This window comes from Ciona robusta, chromosome 7, assembly GCF_009617815.1.
Source record: "Ciona robusta chromosome 7, ASM961781v2".
Classification (NCBI taxonomy): Eukaryota; Metazoa; Chordata; class Ascidiacea; order Phlebobranchia; family Cionidae; genus Ciona; species Ciona robusta.
This window is the reverse complement of record NC_143241.1, coordinates 1,846,732-1,865,399: the sequence shown is the minus strand read 5'-3', so window position 1 is coordinate 1,865,399 and position 18,668 is coordinate 1,846,732. Positions and strand designations below refer to the sequence as shown.

The following is an 18,668-nucleotide window of genomic DNA, read 5'->3' as shown; positions in this document are numbered from 1 at the left end:
ATACGCATTTATGTATACGTTCTCCCAACAATCATCTTTCAGTAGAAGTTATCCTAACTCCTGGTTCCAACGGGGTTTATTTTTATTTTGTACGACGATGCGGTTTTTGAGCTCGCTGTATAATATTTTATTAGTTTCGGTGTATTTTAGTATAAAGGTTTCTACTGTTTCGGTAAAGGTACTTTGTTGTTCGAGTGACTCTTAGTGTTCTTTCGTTTCGAGAGATTTTGGAATTGCAAATATCAAGGAGTTAAAAATTAGAAAGTCTTTAGAATTTGAGCGCAGGTTATATTTTCGGCAGAGGGCGTTGTACGACTGGTATTCTCCGTTTTCGTTCAGAATGTGCCGATATTCCGTTATTCCGGCTTTTATCCAATTGTTTATGAAAAAGGCTTTGCGTTTAAATCTTTTTGTTTAACCATCATAGCGGTTCGTCAAGATTTGATCCTGGTTTCAGAATTGGAATTAGATACTAACGAAAGTCAGGTAGGGAGTTTCTAATAGCCAAAGGTACCAAGTTTTTTATCATTGCGTTATTTGTCGGTAATTCCGATCGCACGGCCATATATAAGTGCGACTTGGGGAATATACTTTGCTCGAGTAGTTTCCACGGTGCTGTATAGTTTTTGTTGACTATTTTGTGCAGCCACCGCACGCGTAGCGCTACTGCATAATATTGATATCAATCATATCAATGCCGCCTTTTTTTATGGACTGATACATTTGCGTCCTGGTCACCCGCTCCCATCGCGGACCCCAAAGAAAGACGAAACATTTCCTGGTTATTTCTTTTATCAGTTTGTTTGGTAACTCTATCGGAATGACGGAAAGTTTGTAAAACAGTAACGGGATAACTAGAGATTTAATCACTGTTACTTTTCCCAACATGGTCAGGGACCTAGACGACCAAAGATTTAAAGTGCTTGTTATTTTTGCGGTCAGTGGTTGGAAGTTCATTTCTAGCATGCGTGGTTCATTTAGGTCTATTGGTATATTTATTCCGAGATATTTGAAACTTGTTTGCGTCCAATTCAACCCTAATGCGTTTGTATCATTATCGGTTTGTGGTTCTAAGCGGCACGCGATCGTCTTCGATTTGTTTATCATGCAGCCGGAAGCCTTACCGAATCTCTCCAGTTCGGCTAACAACGCTGATATGCTTGAATGTGTATCGTCTATAAAACACATTGTATCATCTGCGAGTAGCGAGACTTTATATATTTTGTTCTCAACTTCGTAGCCGCCGATTTCAGTATTTTGTCTAATTGCTGTAGCCAGAAGTTCAATGCAAAGAACAAAGAGGGTCGGAGATAAAGGGTCGCCCTGTCTTACTCCTCGTTTTATGTTAAACGGCCGCGATAAAAAATTATTGTTGGTAATAATCCCCTGTGGCTCCGAGTACATTATTTCCACCCATTTAATTAACGATTTCCCAAATTCATAATGTTTTAGGGCCCGCATTATAAATTTTCATGAAAGCGTGTCAAATGCTTTATAAATATCGACAGCAACCAGAGCTCCTTTTTTTGCCGAGTTCGTGCGTGATCCATTATGTCAACAAGTAGTCTTATATTGTCTCCAATATACCGACCCTTGATGAAGGCACTCTGGTCTGGACTTTTTCTCGTTAATGGCTTTCGAGATTATTTTATAATCAACATTAAGCAGCGGTGATCGGGCGTAGATTATTTGGGTAAATTGGTTCTTCCGTTGATTTGGGGATCAGTGTTATCACTCCTTTCCGTTGTGTATCACTCAGGGTTCCTTTCACCATTGCGTATTTTACGTTGTTCGCAAACGTGTTGCTTATATCTGACCAAAATAGTTTTATAGAAATCGCTCGGCAGACCATCTAAGCCCGGCGCTTTATTATTTTTTATTTGGCACAGAGCTCTGAACAGCTCGTTCTCTGAGAGTTCGGTTTCAGTACTGTAAGATTCGTCCGTGGTCAATTTAGGGACATTTGTGTTAATAACATAGTGGTCTAGGTCAAAGTTAGTATAGACCAAGTTAGGAAACGGATTGTAAAACAACGAGTCTTGTTATCCATTGTCGCGCGTCTATGACGTCATAGACGCCACCATTACGGAGCCCAGCACGGCATAGCATTTTATCACTGCTGGGTGCTGTTTTTCGTTTAAATATTGCGATTTTTTAAAAACCAAGCACTTTTGCGCATAAAAATGGCTTTCTACTAATGTTATATCTTATCACAATAATAAACCTCACAAAAATAATCAACTTTTATTGAACACTCAATCGATTAAAGAGTAAAAAAACAGAAAATATCAAGTTTACTAACCAAAAACATAAAAGAACACGTTCAAAATATAAAAATACAAACAAAAATGCATAACATTACCATAAACTGGTGTCTCTAGCTGCGGTTTTGCATTTAAATTGCCGTGATTTTACTTTTTGGCTCACAAACTTAACACGTATACCCGGCAACGAAACTTAGGGTATCTTTGTAAAATTTGCCTCATATCGAAGTGACATTGAGGAAAACAATACTGAGTTACTATTTTTGGTCCTCCGCTTGAATTAGTAAGCTACCTTTTCTGCGTTACGGGTTTTTATGAAATCGGAAAACGCGAACACCTTATCTGGTAGTACTTAAGCAGTTTGGAGCTGCATGTCCACTCATGTTGGATTATAAATGTAGTAAAGAATGGATCTGTAGATTCGTAGGTATGATCATATACTATTATGTAAACTAAGCTAATTGCTGCTAGTCTTAATCGCCAACGTAAAGTACCCTGTTAAACCACACTGTACGCCGAAAACCAGTCAAAAATATTAATTTACTTCACATTAATTCCTAGATTTAATATTATATAACAAGATTTATATTAGAAATTATATTTTAAATGTTAAAACAACCGCTATACGTGTTTTCTAGCTTTGTATCGCTTACAAAAACTAAATGAACACATGCCGACCATGCATTTGTATAGGCGATTCACGCTCTGTGGGCTCCGTAATGGCGGACACGAGCGCCGTTTCCTAGCTTGGTCTATACTAACTTTGGTCTAGGTCGGTATCCACAATAGCATCTTCCCGGTTAAGGCGCTCGTAAAACGTTTTGGGGTCAGTCAATATGGCATTTTGTTCATATATTATTTGGTTTCCCGATTGAAGTTTGTTTATAGCTCGTTTCTCCTCTTTTCTTTTTTCCAGATTTAGGAAGAAGCGCGTGCACTTCTCACCCTCTTCTACCCATTTTGCACGACTCCGGATTGCCGCCGCATGTGTACGTTTTTCATATAGTTTTTCGAGCTCTTGCTGGAGCGGTTTAATTTCGTTAAGGACCGATTCGTTTAGAGGGTCTATGTTAAGCCGTAGGTGTAGTGTATTTCTGCGGTCTGATATACCACTTTCCCTCTCTTTAACGTTGGCGCGTTTTTTTGATGCGTATCGTATAGATAGTCCACGTACCACAAATTTTAGGCAGTCCCATATTGTATGAGGGTTCATTTCGCATTTTTTATTATATTTTAAATATTCCGAGATGCCCTGTCGAATCGTTTTTACGTATTCACTGTCGTTTAGCAGAGACACGTTTAACTTCCAATAACCTTTACCGCGAGGAACCGACTGCAGGTTAATGTTCATTGTTACCAAACTATGGTCCGATTTTATACTGGGAGAAATCGAACAACTCGTAACTTTTTCTAGTAAGGATTTTCAAAACCAGGAAGAAATCTAATCGGCTACCGCTTGGGGGGTTGGTTTGTATTCGCGTGTATTTCTTGGTTCGGTCATGTTTAACTCTAAATACATCCACGTATTCGTTATCTTCCATTAGCTTAATTACTTCTCTACGCGCTCGTACGTTTGGATGTTTATTTGCCCCGAGTCTATCTAATTCTTCCGAAAGGATGACGTTATAGTCCCCCCCCCCCATTATGACCTCGTTGCCGCTGAACTGTGTCAGTTCTTCGCCCAGTTTACTGTAGAAGTTCGGGTCGTCTTCATTGGGGCCATACACGTTAACCAGTGTAACCCTGGTGTTTACTAGCGTAGCGTCTATCAACATGAACCGACCGTTATTGTCAGTTTTAACCCCGTGAATAACGTATTTGCAGCTTTTGGCGAACGTTACGCTTACCCCTCTACTTTGGGTGGTTCCGTGGCTGCTGAGGATTTGCCCTCCCCTCTTCCATTTCCCACAATGTATCGGAGTTATGACTACCGTAAGTTTCCCTTTTTTATCTTTTAAAAATTTAAATTTCCCACAATGTATCGGAGTTATGACTACCGTAAGTTGGCCTTTTTTATCTTTTAAAAATTTAAATATGCATCTCCGCTTGTTGGTGTTCCGGAGGCCGTTTACATTAGAAGAAAGTACATTGTATGACGCCATAATAAAAGTGATGTAAATAAATATAAGCCAAATAGTGTTAACATATTTTTTCATCCATGTTCAAATTTACCTTATGTTGCATCCCGCACTCGCAGTTGTAAGGGGTTTTATCATTTATCAGCCGCAGTGTTATTTTATCGTGCATAGAATTGCTTCCTCTTCACATTCTACGCACGTGAAAACTCCATTATCTTTATTCACTTGTTCCGGTGTCAGAAAAAAATCGTTCCCCCGCAAAAATCGTTCCCATTGACCTTTGACCCTCGATGACGACATTCGTGAAAACATTTCCACTCCAACTAAATACGCCGTTGTATATACAACTATATGGAATTTTTATATCTTTATTTTTATTATACTTTTATCTCTTATGAAACATATTGTGTATAAACTACGGGACTGTACATGTAAAATGTGCTTAATATTAATAAAGTTGATGACAACATAAAAACCTTTGTTGCGTAAGTATGAATTCTTATTGTGACGTTTATATTACCAAAATAAAATTTGGCAGCATTTATTTATACATGGGAATATACAAAGAAGACGGAAAATATTTTCCGCTAGAGGCGGTAATTATTTAAATTAAAAAATACGGAAAAACGAACAAAACAGCACTACAAAGTGTTAATAAATGTAAAACAAATTAATTAAATAATAAAATTACCTTTCTAAATACATAAAACACTAGTAAGAACATATTTCCCACATTAGGTCGGTTATATACGCTCTTTCGTTGTGTTTACTGTCGTCGAGTGTGTGGTGTAGCGGTTTGCGTGCGGTCGTAAACTCTCTTTGTTTCATTTTTACCGGGTTCGAGTCCCGCACAGTGGAATACTTTTTTTATGTTTTTTTTTCAAGTTTTTTTTTGTTTGACGAGTTTGGGGTTAGGAGTTGGGGGTTAGTGTTAGGGGTTGGGGGTTAGGGGTTTATATCTTATGTGTATAAACCGTGAAACTAACTGCTCCCCATAAAATAGAGAAACGAATTTGCCATCGCCTCTTAGCGGAAAAAAATTCCGTTTTCTCTGTATAGCTCCATGTTTTATTTATATGACTGTAAATACTGTTAATTAATCATCAATTTTCTTTTCAATTTGTTACCAGTTGATTTAGTTGTTTGTTTATTGGTTTGGTTGTGCCTGGATTGGATTTTGGGTTTAATTGTAAGGTTCGGGCGTGGAATATAAGTGTTTTGGTCTAATAAAAAGCTTACTGACTTATACCACATATGAGAAAGACCACTCGTAAAATCTGAAATCTGTGCCTATACCTCCAACTAAATCTCACATCTACCGCAGTGCGAGAATACCATGACACTCAATACGTTAACAACGAAAAAACATAAATATAGGTATTCCTGACAACATTTTGCACATATGAAATGAAGTGTATCTTGCAAGCGGAATAAATATTTCATCGATGTTGTGAAAAATGGCAATCACGTGACCACAACTTCATGCGCATGCGCAGTTTGTAAAATGAGAACGATTTTTTCGGGGAACAATTTTTTTGCGACACCGGCATAAATTTCTTGCAGCAAGGCATTCTTCTCAGTTCTCGTCCACCACGAATCGGATGTTTTCCTCGCAGCAAGGTTCCACAACTCTTTGTTCCTTTTTGCAGGACCAACAGTAGAATTTATTGCTGCATTCATATGTCAGCCCTTCCTTTTTGCATGAAATACACGATACTGGGAAACCTTCCAAGCACATACTCATACTTTTTGGGTCCGGTTCTCCCTCTAGTTCCAGTGGGCTTCTAACGGCGCGTTTGCCTGCTGCTTGAGTAAGGATTTCCAAATTTTCATTTTCTATTCTGACTTCGCTTACGTTCTTGTAGGATGTGCATTTTTGAGAGTTATCAATTTTGTATTTTTAACAGGCGTGGATGTCATACTACCTTGGGCAATATGTTGCAGCTCCTCGGTATGTTTCGGCGTTTTGTTGATCTCGCCGTTTGCTTTAGGCACTCCAGACGCTGCCAGCAGGATAGTCTTTTGTTTTAGTTTGGCAATTCGCTTGCTTGTGACCTACTTCACCACAGTATTTGCAGGTTATTTCTTGCCCTTTATAGGTGACATAAAGCTCTTCTCCTTTGATCCACAAATAGCTGGGGATTGGATTTTTTTCCAAATTCTCGTTTTTCATAATCGCTGCTCGGCGACCAGTCAGTGGACCGTCTTTATCTATTCTTCCGATGATTTTGATTACCTGCCTGTACTTCTTTAATTCTTCTTTTATGTCTTCATGGCTCATCGGTATTGGGACCCACGATAGGTTAACCAGCGTTGTTTCACTTTGATACAAGTGAGCTGTTTTAAAGGCATCGTTTTTACAGAGTTTTTCCTGTAAATATTGGGCCTGTTCTCTATTTTTACACGTAATGTCAATAAGGTTTCCTTTTCTTTCTGCTATTCCTAATATTGAAGATAGCGGGACATTTTCTTTCTTAATTATATTAACAATGATTTCTCGCTTTAGATCAGTGTTTCCCAACCTTTTTCACCCCGCGTACCATTTCGAGGTTTTATGCTGTGCTCGCGTACCACCTTAAGCAAAAACTGCCTTGACTTAATCGTACTAAACACGCATGATTAACTTAGCTGACCCTATGCTTTTCTGCCAGTACCAAACCTTCCTTAAACAAACACCCACGTTAGGCTAACTCACTGCGTGTTCCAAGTCCAACCTAGACATTCTATGACGTCACAGTGGTGAGAGAAAAAAGAAAAATCTTCAAAAAACTCAAAATCAATCCCACCTGAACTAAGAACTCCCTTTGGTCTAATAAAACACAGAATGTACTCGCGTACCACCTGGAAGACTGTCGCGTACCACTAGTGGTACGCGTACCACAGGTTGGGAACCACTGCTTTAGATGTTCCTTTGTTCGTATCCACAAACAGTTCGGCCTTGCTGACAGCTGGCTGGGTTTTATATTTTTTTGCACTACGCGTGAATATACAATTGTTTTTGTGACATGGCTGAAGGCACTCTGAGCTCCTTCCACCACGCCGACAAAAAGGGAATGTCTCTCTCTTTCTTTCTTTTTTTTTTTTTTTTTTTTTTTTTTTTTTATTTTTTTATTGCATATAAAGTTTACAACACGATAGTGATAATAACACAACAGCGACAAATTGTAACGAAAACGATTGTAGCGAACAAACGATACTTAAAATTAACGCAAGTTTGCGTTCCACTTCAGTTTGTATTGCAATAACTTGTTATGTTTTATTGCAACAGCCTTTTCATTGGCCCTGCTGCGATTCATTGCATAGATAAACATTTCTATATTTGGCTTCAAGTTTTGAATCCGACATTTGTATATAACAAATCTGGCAACTACAAGCATGCAATTCATTAAATTTAAAACACATTTTTCAAGGCAATCATTGTGAATTCCGAAGAGCTTTACGGTATTGCTTATAATTGTTTTATGGCACAAAACACTGTCCATCCAGGCACTGACGCTTTCCCAGTATACCTGGACATGTTTACATTCACAAAATAGATGGTATATTGTTTCTTTGTTTACACCGCAAAAAGTGCACACATCAGTCTCAATAATCCCGAAGCCATGGAGCTTATCGTTTAGGACGATGGCTCTCAGATTAATTTTAACTTGAAAGGAGCGCAGCTTCGTTTCAAACGTACAGTCGTATAAGTTTTTGTAAATTTCTGACCAGTTCAGAGGTCCCCGTTGTAAGGTTACTTCCCATTTATTTTGTTGTTTGGTCGGCTTTTGTTTATTGGGAGATACAAAATATTCGTATGCGTTTTTGGCTGTAGGCAAATTGTCGCTTATCCCCTTCCTTAGTCTGTCGATGGCAGTTTTTCGTTCCGGTCTGTCCGTCGTATACGTTTCCCAAGTTGTTGGAATGGCTGCAATAAGGCGCTGGTAGTCCGCGTGGTTTTGATTGTTGTTTGTCAACGTATACTTTTCGCATAATATTTTAAAGCTGCAATAGTCCGAGTTGTTGTCTATGATTTGTTGGTACATTAATATACCAGATTTTATAAAATTTTCGTAGGCGATCGGTTTCCGTTTGAAAAGAACTTTTTTGTTTAGCCAAATAGCGCAATTGTAAACTTTGTCCTGGGGCCAAAATTGGGAGACACATTCTCTCCACAATTCGATCGATGACCAGAATGTCGAGAGAGGCGTTTGTTTGGTGATTTCCTTATGCGTAAGTTTTAAATCGGAGGCGGCTACACAAATCATGGTATTTAGGGAGGTAATTTTAGTTTCAATATTTTTCCAATGCGATTCGTGATTTGTATCTAGTAGTTTTCGTATCCAAGAGAAGCGTATTGATTTTGCGTACGCCTCCAGGTCTATCATTTCCAGGCCACCCTCTTTTATGTTACTGCATAGTGTTTTTCTTCCTACTCTGTCCCAGTTGGAGCCCCACAAAAATGTAAACAGTTTTCTTTTAATTTCTTTGAAAAATTGTTTGGGTAGACTGACCGGCAACACGCTAAGTTTGTAGAGTAGCTTTGGTATCGCTAGGGCTTTAATAATCGTAACTCGCCCTAGTAATGAAAGTGACCTTGCCAGCCAAGGCTTAGTTACAGCTTGAATTTCCTTTCCTATTGATTCAAAATTAATTGTAAACAAGTTGGTTTTGTTCCTATTTACTGGGATTTTAACCCCGAGGTATTTTATAAACGTGTTTGGCCAAGAAAGACCTTGCGAAGAGAGGTGGTGAGGTGAGTTAGGTTGTTTTTTACCTATATACATGGCATTGGATTTCGCGATATTAATTTTGCAGCCCGAGTGGTTCCCGAATTCTGTTGCTTCTGCAAATGCTGCACGAAAGCTTTTTTCTGAACCATCCAAAAATAGCAGCGCGTCATCCGCAAAAAGTGAGATTTTAATGTCTTGTGAGACAATTGGGATTCCCTTTACGCTTTTATTTCTTTTAATTGCTAGTGACAGAAATTCTATGGCCAACAAAAATAGAGAAGGGGACAAGGGGTCTCCCTGTCGCACGCCTCTTTCAACTCTAAATGGAGTAGACATGTGGTTGTTGTTAATAATTAGGCATTTTGCGTCAACATAAAAAGTTCTTATCCATCTCGACAGATCTTTCCCAAAGCCAAAACTAGAACATGCTGCGTTAACAAAGTCCCAATTTACTGAGTCAAAGGCTTTACGTATGTCTAAAAACAAGAGGGCTCCATGCAAGCCTTGATCAGTGGTGTGATCCCAGACGTTAAAAAGAGTTCTAATGTTGTCTCCTATGTATCTTCCTTTTATAAACCCCGTCTGTTCAGGGGCTATAATTGTAGTGAGTACGTTTTTTATACGGTTGTTAATTGCTTTTGCGGCTATTTTATAGTCAGCGTTTAATAATGTAATTGGCCGGTAGTTTTCTGGGTACAAAAGGTCTTTTTCAGGTTTAGGAATTAGAGTTACGACCCCCCAATTCATTTGACCAGAGAAAGCACCTTTTTCAAATGCATGGTTAAATGCGTTGACTAATGTGGAATTTATTTCATTCCAGAATACTTTGTAAAATTCGGCCGGAAAACCGTCTAATCCGGGAGATTTGTTGTTTTGCATAGTCTTTAGCGCTTCGTAGCATTTGCCGACGGTCAGTTTACCCTCACATTCGTTTGCTTTTTCCGCGTCGAGTCTTGGACACATTAAGCTGTTTGTATACTCTTTTATTTTACTTTTGCTCGTGCGGCCCGGGTTATTACTTGAGCTATACAAGGTTTCAAAATATTCTTTTAGGAGCCGTAAAATAGCCTGCTGGTCCGTTTCTATATTGGCATTTGAATTTAGTCTATTAATGGCCTTTTTCTCCATCCTACGTTTTTCTAGATTAAGAAAATAGGCGTTATTTTTACCCCCATATTCTGCCCATCGAACCCTGCTTCGGACTATTGCGCTCTTACTGTAGCTTTCGATAATATCGTCGTATTGTTCTTGAGTTTGTACAATTTTACCCATCGTGCACTCATCGTGAGGTTGGGGTAGGTTTTGAAGATCCGCGAGTTTATTTTCTAGGTTTGTCTGTCTAGCTTTTATTTTTTTGTTATTTTCGGAGGCGTATTTGATAATATAGCCCCGTATATTACATTTTAGTGCTTCCCAGAGAACTTGGGGGGATACGGCACCATTGTCGTTGTTTATCAGAAATTCCGCGATCCATTTTTTAGTGTTTTCGACGAATTTTGCATCTTCTAGCAAGGACGTATTCATTTTCCAGTAGCCTCTGCCCCTGGGTATTTTATCAAGGTTGAGTACAAGTTTGACGATACAATGGTCCGACTGCGTGCTTGGAACAATTTGGATTTGAGTGGTCTTTTGTAATATTTCGCTTGTGGCGAGAACAAAGTCAAGCCGACTCGCCGTGTGCGGGCGTTTTTGCATGCGGGTGTATTGCTTAGAGTTTGGATGTTTGATGCGGAACACGTCGTATAGCTCGAGGTCATTCATTGCCTGTAATATGGTAGTTTTTGCGCGCCGGTTCCCGTGTTTTTCTCTCCCGCCGGTTTTGTCTAATTTATCATTAAGGACACAGTTAAAGTCACCGGATATAATACAGTTTTCTATCCCGCTTTCCGCTTGTCTTTTTGTTAATAGCGTAAATAGGTTGCCGTAAAACTGAGGGCTGTCTTGGTTTGGTCCATAGACATTACATAGCGTTAACCGCTGGTCAGTTATTTCGAGGTTCATGATTATATATCGTCCGAAGTTATCGACACATACGTCTTGTTTTGAGTAAGACAGTTTTTTTGAAAACAAAACCGCGACTCCTTTGCTTTTAGTTGAGCCATGTGAGGCTAAGATTTCTCCACCCCATTCTAATTCCCATTGCCTGAGACATGATGCTGTTGTGTGCGTCTCTTGCAGGCAAATAATATCAAACTTTTTTTGGCGTAGAAAATAAAAAATACTGCGTCGTTTCCGAGGGTTTTGCAACCCTGCAACATTGTATGTGATTAAACTAAGAGGCATTAAGAACGTTCTACCCCTATATAAATATCGTATTCGTACTCGAAACCACATTCGCACTGATACGGTTTGTCCGGTTCTAGATTTTGACACGTTTTTTTCCCGCAGCTACAGTGGACTAGTGTAGCATTGCAGGCATTATTAGTACAGTTAGATGTCATGGTTCGTTTTGGGATAGAATTTACTGTTTTACATATACAAGTCATTGAGTACCTTTTGCACTGTATGCATTCGAATGTTCCTTCATCGGTCTGAAACTCCGGTTGAAATGTGTGGCAGCAGGGCATTTTTCTCATTGGTAGGTGGCAGGTGGAGCAGTTGGTTGTTACCTCCTTGTTCGGGACAAGAAATTTATCGTTATCGTTGCAGCACGCTGTCGCAATTCTAAATTCCGATGAACATTTCCAGCAGAAGAAGTTGGTGTTTTGGTCTGTTACATAGCTCTCTTCCTCACATTTTGGACATGAAACTGGTATTTTAAGTTCGCTGAGGCTTATCGACTTTGCTTGGTGGAGGTTAATTTCGGTTGGACTTCTTTCCTGGCGTTTCCTTGAAACTTTAGGCATTGGTTCCATTTCGATGTTTTGATTTTTATCAGGTAGTATTGGTTTTAGGTTGTTACTTTCGCCGGAAGCGGCAGTGGTGCTGTGGTCGAGTTGTTCTCCATTCTGCTTGCTTCTCTCCTTTATTTCTCCTCCTGCGGCGGACAATTTGCTACCACTCTTATCGGTTTCGGGGCATTCGGCGTCTTCTTGGTTTTTCTCGTTTCTTTTATTGATAAGCTTTGGATAGTCTTGTTTCCTTTTAGGGCAGTTTTGTTGCTTGTGTCCAGATTTTGTGCAATACTTACACGTTATCTGTTGCCCGTTATACGTGCAGTAGAACTCGTAGTTGTTAATGGTAATATAGCTTGGGATTGGGTTTTTTTCAATATCGGCCCTATCCAGTGTGAGAATTCGCATTCCTGTTAGTAAGCCATTTCTGTCCTTTCTATGTTGAATATGCTTAACTTCTCCGCATCTGTTCTGGAATTCGGATTTAATGACCTCATTAGGGAAAGGTATTGGCACCCATCCTACCGCCACGTTCACTTTATCTGACTCATAAAGTCTCACCGAGTATAGTGCATCTACTTTGATCAGTAATTCGTACAAATCCAATACAGCTTTTCTCGTAGTGCATGTGACATCTATTAGGTTTCCTTTTCTTTCCGTGATTCCGATCAAATTTTTAACTGAAAATTTTTCTTTTTCTATGATTTTGATAACATCTTCTCTTTTGCATTGATCCTTAGTTTTGAAGCTAAGGCAGGTGGGTCTCTTCAAATAACCTCCACCCTTTTGGTGCACAACTTGCGCAAAGCTTGGACCTTTATCCATGCCCTTTGGTGTCCGCTCGCTACGAGCGCTAACGTAGAATGATGGTCTCTCTCTTTCTTTCGCGAGTCGTTCCCGTTTTTTATTTTAGCCTAGCGCCCTCTATGCTATAGAGAGCGCCAAGCTTTTGGGCAGTTGCGCACTCTTTTTTTTCTGTGGGTCAGACGGACAAAATTTTAAGATTTTCTATTAATAGTATTCTGCAACTCGTTATAACTTAGCGAAATTTGCAGGGGTGTAGCGAAATTTGCAGGGGTGTATGGGGGAAGATGGGACACTTGAGCACACATTGCCCAATATTTCCAAAATTAAATCACATGACGGTTTTTAGGTAAAACCCCGAATTTTAAATCCCTAATTTAAGACAAGTTGACTTCTACTTATTTTCTCTTGGGCATATATCAGTTTTACCTAAAAAACAAAGCTGGATTGATGATTTAAACAACAACATTTTGGCAGTTTTTCTCGTCTCATCTCGAGTCCCGTCACACCCCACCCTACTATAATAATAACTTCTAACATAGAACAGTTCTTGGGTATTTTTATGAAACATAAAACACATTTTTAAACGATAACAATATTATTCGTCAGTGTAAGTTTATAACACAACACGTATTTACAAATGTTCTTTATAAATTACTTTATAATGGAATATTTACATTCACATTATAGCAGCATTCTGCAACTTGTAGTTAACCTACCGAGTTTAACCGGCTGTGCTAGTTTCTTTGCCATGTAAACTTTGTATATATATATAACTTTAAACCGATATTTTTTGTTGTTTTTATCTCAAATTAAAATTAGTTTGACCCCTGTCGAATTCCTTATGCATATATCTCTTTTTTTTACAAAACTAAAACTAGTTTTATGAGACAAAATCAAACTGTACGAAATATTCAAGGTTGTTTTATAAATATATGAAACTAGTTTAATCGTTCACACTCGCAAACTACAAAATTTCATCGGCTTTAGTATTATTTTTGCGACATTTCAAAATTAGTACCTTACTATTTCGCAGTTTTTTGACTGTTTAAAATCTACTGTTTCTATTTTAGCCATTTTTTAAAAAATATTTTAAAACAGTAATTAGCTTTAAAGCGCGTTTTATAAAGTCGTAATATTACTGTCGAATAATTCTGTAATTTTCCTGGTTACCATTGAATAAGGGTCCGTAGAAAAAAAATTAAAAAAAAGTCTCGTCTGACAAAGTGTCCCATCTTCCCCCATCCTACCTATCTATAAGCGTTGGTAGTAATACCCAATTTGTAGCAAAAATAAAAACTTTATCAATAGTTATAATCAATTTACTGTTATTACAAGTTCATATACATTTGTAAGATACAATATTTAACCATTGATGTTCGAACGTATAGGTAACACGTTAAAACTATAGCAGTAGGGCAAGAAAAAGAATGTTTAGACTTAAAGGGCCTAAACACACCCCAAATGTACTTCGCTTTAATCGATAGAGTGTGTTTTTCTAATTCCAACGACAGCTTACTTGTTTTAATCGGTTCTGTATAACCAAAGATATTCCAGCTCAAACACCGTGAAATTCAAAAAACTGATTTGAAAGTTGCGTGGCGAAAAAAATTGAGAAGTGTACTACCCACGTGACAAACACGTCACAAAATTGTTGAAGCGTGGCCGCTCTCATTCAGAAAGGCGAGAGGCAGTGTTTTCAGCGAAAAACGAGAGAACAAAAAAAAAACGCAGGTTTCGCTTTTACGAATGAATCAGTCACGTGACTAGTACGTTCCTACGTCACAATCACGGAGCTCGTAGTAAAAAAAAGATAGCGCTAGAGATCACTGTTTGAGGACGAATATCTCCGCGTATACTGGACCAAATTTAATAAGCAAAGTATTTTTGGAATCAATAAAACAGTCGCTTTATGAATTTACCTTAAAAAATAAAAGTGACGTGGGGTGTGTTTAGGCCCTTTAAATTTCAAAGCGTACAGTATTATTTCGTGTTATTTCCGTATATTGCTATTTATAAATACACTTATTAATCAAAATTAACAATGATTTTAAACTGTTCCATCTTATATCCTGTGTGTTTTCGAATTTGTAAAATTTCACCTGTTGTGCGGATCGCTAAAGAACTCCTCGTGTGTTTTATTATATTTTATTAAATTGTTGTCAAATATTAAAGGAATGATAGTACTAATTCGTGGTATTACCCAAAAACCGTCATCTGTTTTGATTTTGGAAATATTTGGCAATATGTGCTTAAGTGTCCATCTTCCCCTATTGTACTATATATTCCTGTTTATAAATACACTTAATAATCAAAATTAACAATGATTTTAAACTGTCCCATCTTATCCTGTGTGTTTTCGAATTTGTAAAACTTCACATGTTGTGCGGATTGCTAAATAACTCCTCGTGTGTTTATTATATTTTATTAAATTATGGTCAATTAATAAAGGAATGATAGTACTAATTTGTGGTATTACCCAAAAACCGTCATCTATTAAATTTTGATTTTGGAAATATTTGGCAAAAGGTGCTTAAGTGTTCCATCTTCCCCCATTGTACTATATACCGCCAAATGTGTATTGTATCAGATGAGAGCTTATAGGATCCGAAATCACTTGGCCGCGAATCAAAGTACGTTCCGTTTTATTTATTTGTTTACTTTTGTTTTAAGTCTTTAAAATGTTTAAGTTATGAATGAATGAATGAATGAATGTAACTTACTTTATCCTCGTGTGGCCGGAAAACGACAGTCGTTATCACACGGGTTTTAACACCTTGTGCCAGCTTACGAGTTACCATGTATGTTACTTTGTGGGTGATTATTTTTTTTCTTGGATTTTTTCATTTTTTATGTATGGCTGATAATTTAAACAACCCATTAGTGACCACTGGGTTGGAGCAATTGCCGTTAAGTGTCTTGCCCAAGGACATATACGCCCACAATGGTAGCAGCGTCGAGCCTTGAGCCCATTACCTCTGGGTTACATGCAGGCGGGCTAACCACTATACCACGGCGCCGGAAACAATGTATAAATCACATTGAGACTAATATGAATATGTTATTTAAAAGGGCATACCAATGAAAATTTGTATGTGGATAGAGATGCTCAAATGTAATCTAAAGATAGCATCAAAGTTTGCCAAAGGGATACGGCTTTTGATAAATCGGCTGAAAAAAACCCGCCGGAGTAAAAAAATCGTCTGTTTCGACAATACATGGGATTTCCGATAAGAAAAAATTTTACTCATCTTTGATCGTTTCGAGTTTCTAAAATATACTACGGAAATTTCAAATTTTATTTCTGATTTGGTATAACGAATGCTTCTTCAAAAATTTATATAAAATGTCAAACATTACTTTATTATGTTTTAATTTTTCGATTGAACCTAGGTACACACAAAGTTAGTATAGACTATAGACCAAGTTAGGAAACGGATTGTAAAACAACGAGTCTTGTTATCCATTGTCGCGCGTCCATGACGCCATAGACGCCACCATTACGGAGCCCACGGCGTAGCATTTTATTATTGCTGGGTGCTGTTTTTCGTTTAAATATTGCGATTTTTTAAAAACCAAGCACTGGCTTTCTACTAATGTTATATCTTATCACAATAATAAACCTCACAAAAATAGTCAACTTTTATTGAACACTCAATCGATTAAAGAGTAAAAAAACAGAAAATATCAAGTTTACTAACCAAAATCAAAAAAGAACATGTTTAAAATATAAAAAATAAAAACAAAAACGCATAACATTACCATAAACTGGTGTATCTAGCTGCAGTTTTGCATGTAAATTGCCGTGATTTTACTTTTTGGCTCACAAACTTAACACGTATACCCGGCAACGAAACTTAAGGTATCTGTGTAAAATTTGCCTAATATCGAAATGACATTGAGGAAAACCATACTGAGTTACTATTTTTGGTCCTCTGCTTGAATTAGTAAGCTACCTTTTTTTGTGTTACGGGTCTTTATGAAATCGGAAAACGCGAACACCCATGGCCTACTGACCCTACTCAATACACGGCCTATAGGAATACACCGAAACTGCTTAGAAAATAAGAGGCATATTGACGCGAATAATGCCCATTATAATACATTGTTACGTCACGGTTTTATGAATGGTTTTTGCTGTCTGGCTGTAGGTTTTGCATCAAATAACAGTTTATTTACCATTCCCGGTTAAATTACCTTACTTTTCGGGTTATTTTATCAACATCTTATATTTTTTATAAATGTTTAAGCATGACTGAGCAGAAAGGAGTTACTTTTAACCACGTGCGGCATACAAGTAAGTTTTACCGACAGTTTAGTTTGGGTCAGTCGCTGAGTGAAAATAGTATTTGGCTTAAAACAGAAGACCTATATATATCTAGCAAAAGAACACCGCAGTAACAACAAGTAGGTTAATTGATATGTATATGTCCGTTGTGGACTTTTAAAACCGGTCCTTAAAAACAATATAGGATATCGGATAAACACAAGCATTAGCCTTTTGTCTCAAGGTGCTTATGCCTTGATCTGTCCTGCTGCTCATAACCCATTTTCTATTCGAGGTTTTTTTGTTAAAACAGGACAGAGGCTCTTCCTTGATGTCCAAAAATGGGTCATACAGCACATAATAAATTAAGACTGTATAATACAAACAAACTCACGATAGCCTCCCTTCGTACTTAGGTGTTGTGTCTAACTTTAGACCTTTGTCGCTGTTTAAATATTACTAGTGTTCCTTCCTGACACAATTATTTACAAATGTCTGTTTGTTGTTAAGGAATATATTATAGCCAGAAGCAGTATAGCCAGAAGTACATCTAACTACGAAACACTTATTGACCATGCTTAAATAGCTTGCTTAATAATTCTGGTGGCTTAGAATTTAATCTAAATAAAATTATGAAGGTGTTCTGCATTATAAAACTTGCCAAATGCCTGTCTACTAAATTAAATATAACCAAAACGTAGGTTTTCCGTGTTGGTAAACTGAATCTGATTGCTCGTCTTTCTTTATACTTATTAAACTGATATTTATATACTAATAAACCTTTTGCGCTGCTTTACATGTCTGGTATGATTTTAACTAAACAAGAAAATATCCCTGCGACACGTTCTGTGATAAACTGTAAGTTAAAACAACCTAGAACTGGTACTAGACCTACTAACAACTGCAAACTGCATTCAAAATGAAGGAAATCCATTCATAAAACCGTGACGTAACAATGTATTATAATGGGCATTATACGCGTCAATAGGCCTCTTATTTTCTGAGCAGTTTCGGTGTATTCCTAGGCCGTGTATTGAGTAGGCCATGGAACACCTTATCTGCTAGTACTTAAGCAGTTTGGAGCTGCATGTCCACTCATGTTGGGTTATAAATGTAGTAAAGAATGGCTCTGTAGATTCGTAGGTATGATCATATACTATTATGTAAACTAAGCTGATTTCTGCTAGTTTTAATCGTAAAGTACCTTGTTAAACCACACTGTACGCCGAAAACCAGTCAAAATATTAATTTACTTCACATTAATTCCTAGATTTAATATTATATAACAAGATTTATATTAGAAATTATATTTTAAACGTTAATACAACCGCTATACGTGTTTTCTAGCTTTGTATCTCTTACAAGAACTAAATGAACACCTGCCGACTATGCATTTGTATAGGCGATTCACGCTCTGTGGGCTCCGTAATGGCGGTAACGAGCGCCGTTTCCTAACTTGGTCTATACTAACTTTGGGTACACATACCAGATTATGCTGACTCAGCATATTTTTAAACTTTACGTTAAACACAAAAAACTGACTTTTTCATAAAAAAATAGTATAGTAAGTACTAGTGAAACATAATAAACATTTTGATACCAAAAAGTGCTAAAAATTAACTAATAAGAAAAAAGTGTCGAGTCAGCATATTATGTATAAAGTTCAATCATAGAAATAAAAAAGAGTAGAACGCGCAACTGCTCAAAAC

The 18,668-nt window shown here is 37.6% G+C and overlaps 1 protein-coding gene across 1 annotated transcript; it reads right to left on the bottom strand.

Moving 5' to 3' along the window:
• Positions 1-7,442: 7,442 nt before the first annotated feature.
• Positions 7,443-12,775, bottom strand: LOC149733389 (uncharacterized). Its single transcript, XM_089880942.1, has 2 exons — positions 11,548-12,775; positions 7,443-7,702 (listed from the first exon to the last, which is right to left on the bottom strand). The coding sequence occupies exons 1-2, from the start codon at positions 12,711-12,713 to the stop codon at positions 7,546-7,548; spliced, it is 1,323 nt and encodes a 440-aa protein (XP_089737068.1). The 5' UTR covers positions 12,714-12,775; the 3' UTR covers positions 7,443-7,545.
• Between the last annotated feature and the right edge of the window lie 5,893 nt (positions 12,776-18,668).

What these genes read in the sequence shown, in the direction of transcription:
- LOC149733389 (XM_089880942.1), bottom strand. Translation starts at nt 12,713, where the DNA reads ATGGATAAAGGTCCAAGCTTTGCGCAAGTTGTGCACCAAAAGGGTGGA. An exon ending in GAATGCATACAGTGCAAAAG is followed by an intron (nt 7,703 to 11,547) that starts GTACTCAATGAC and finishes TGTAGTTGCCAG; the next exon opens with ATTTGTTATATACAAATGTC.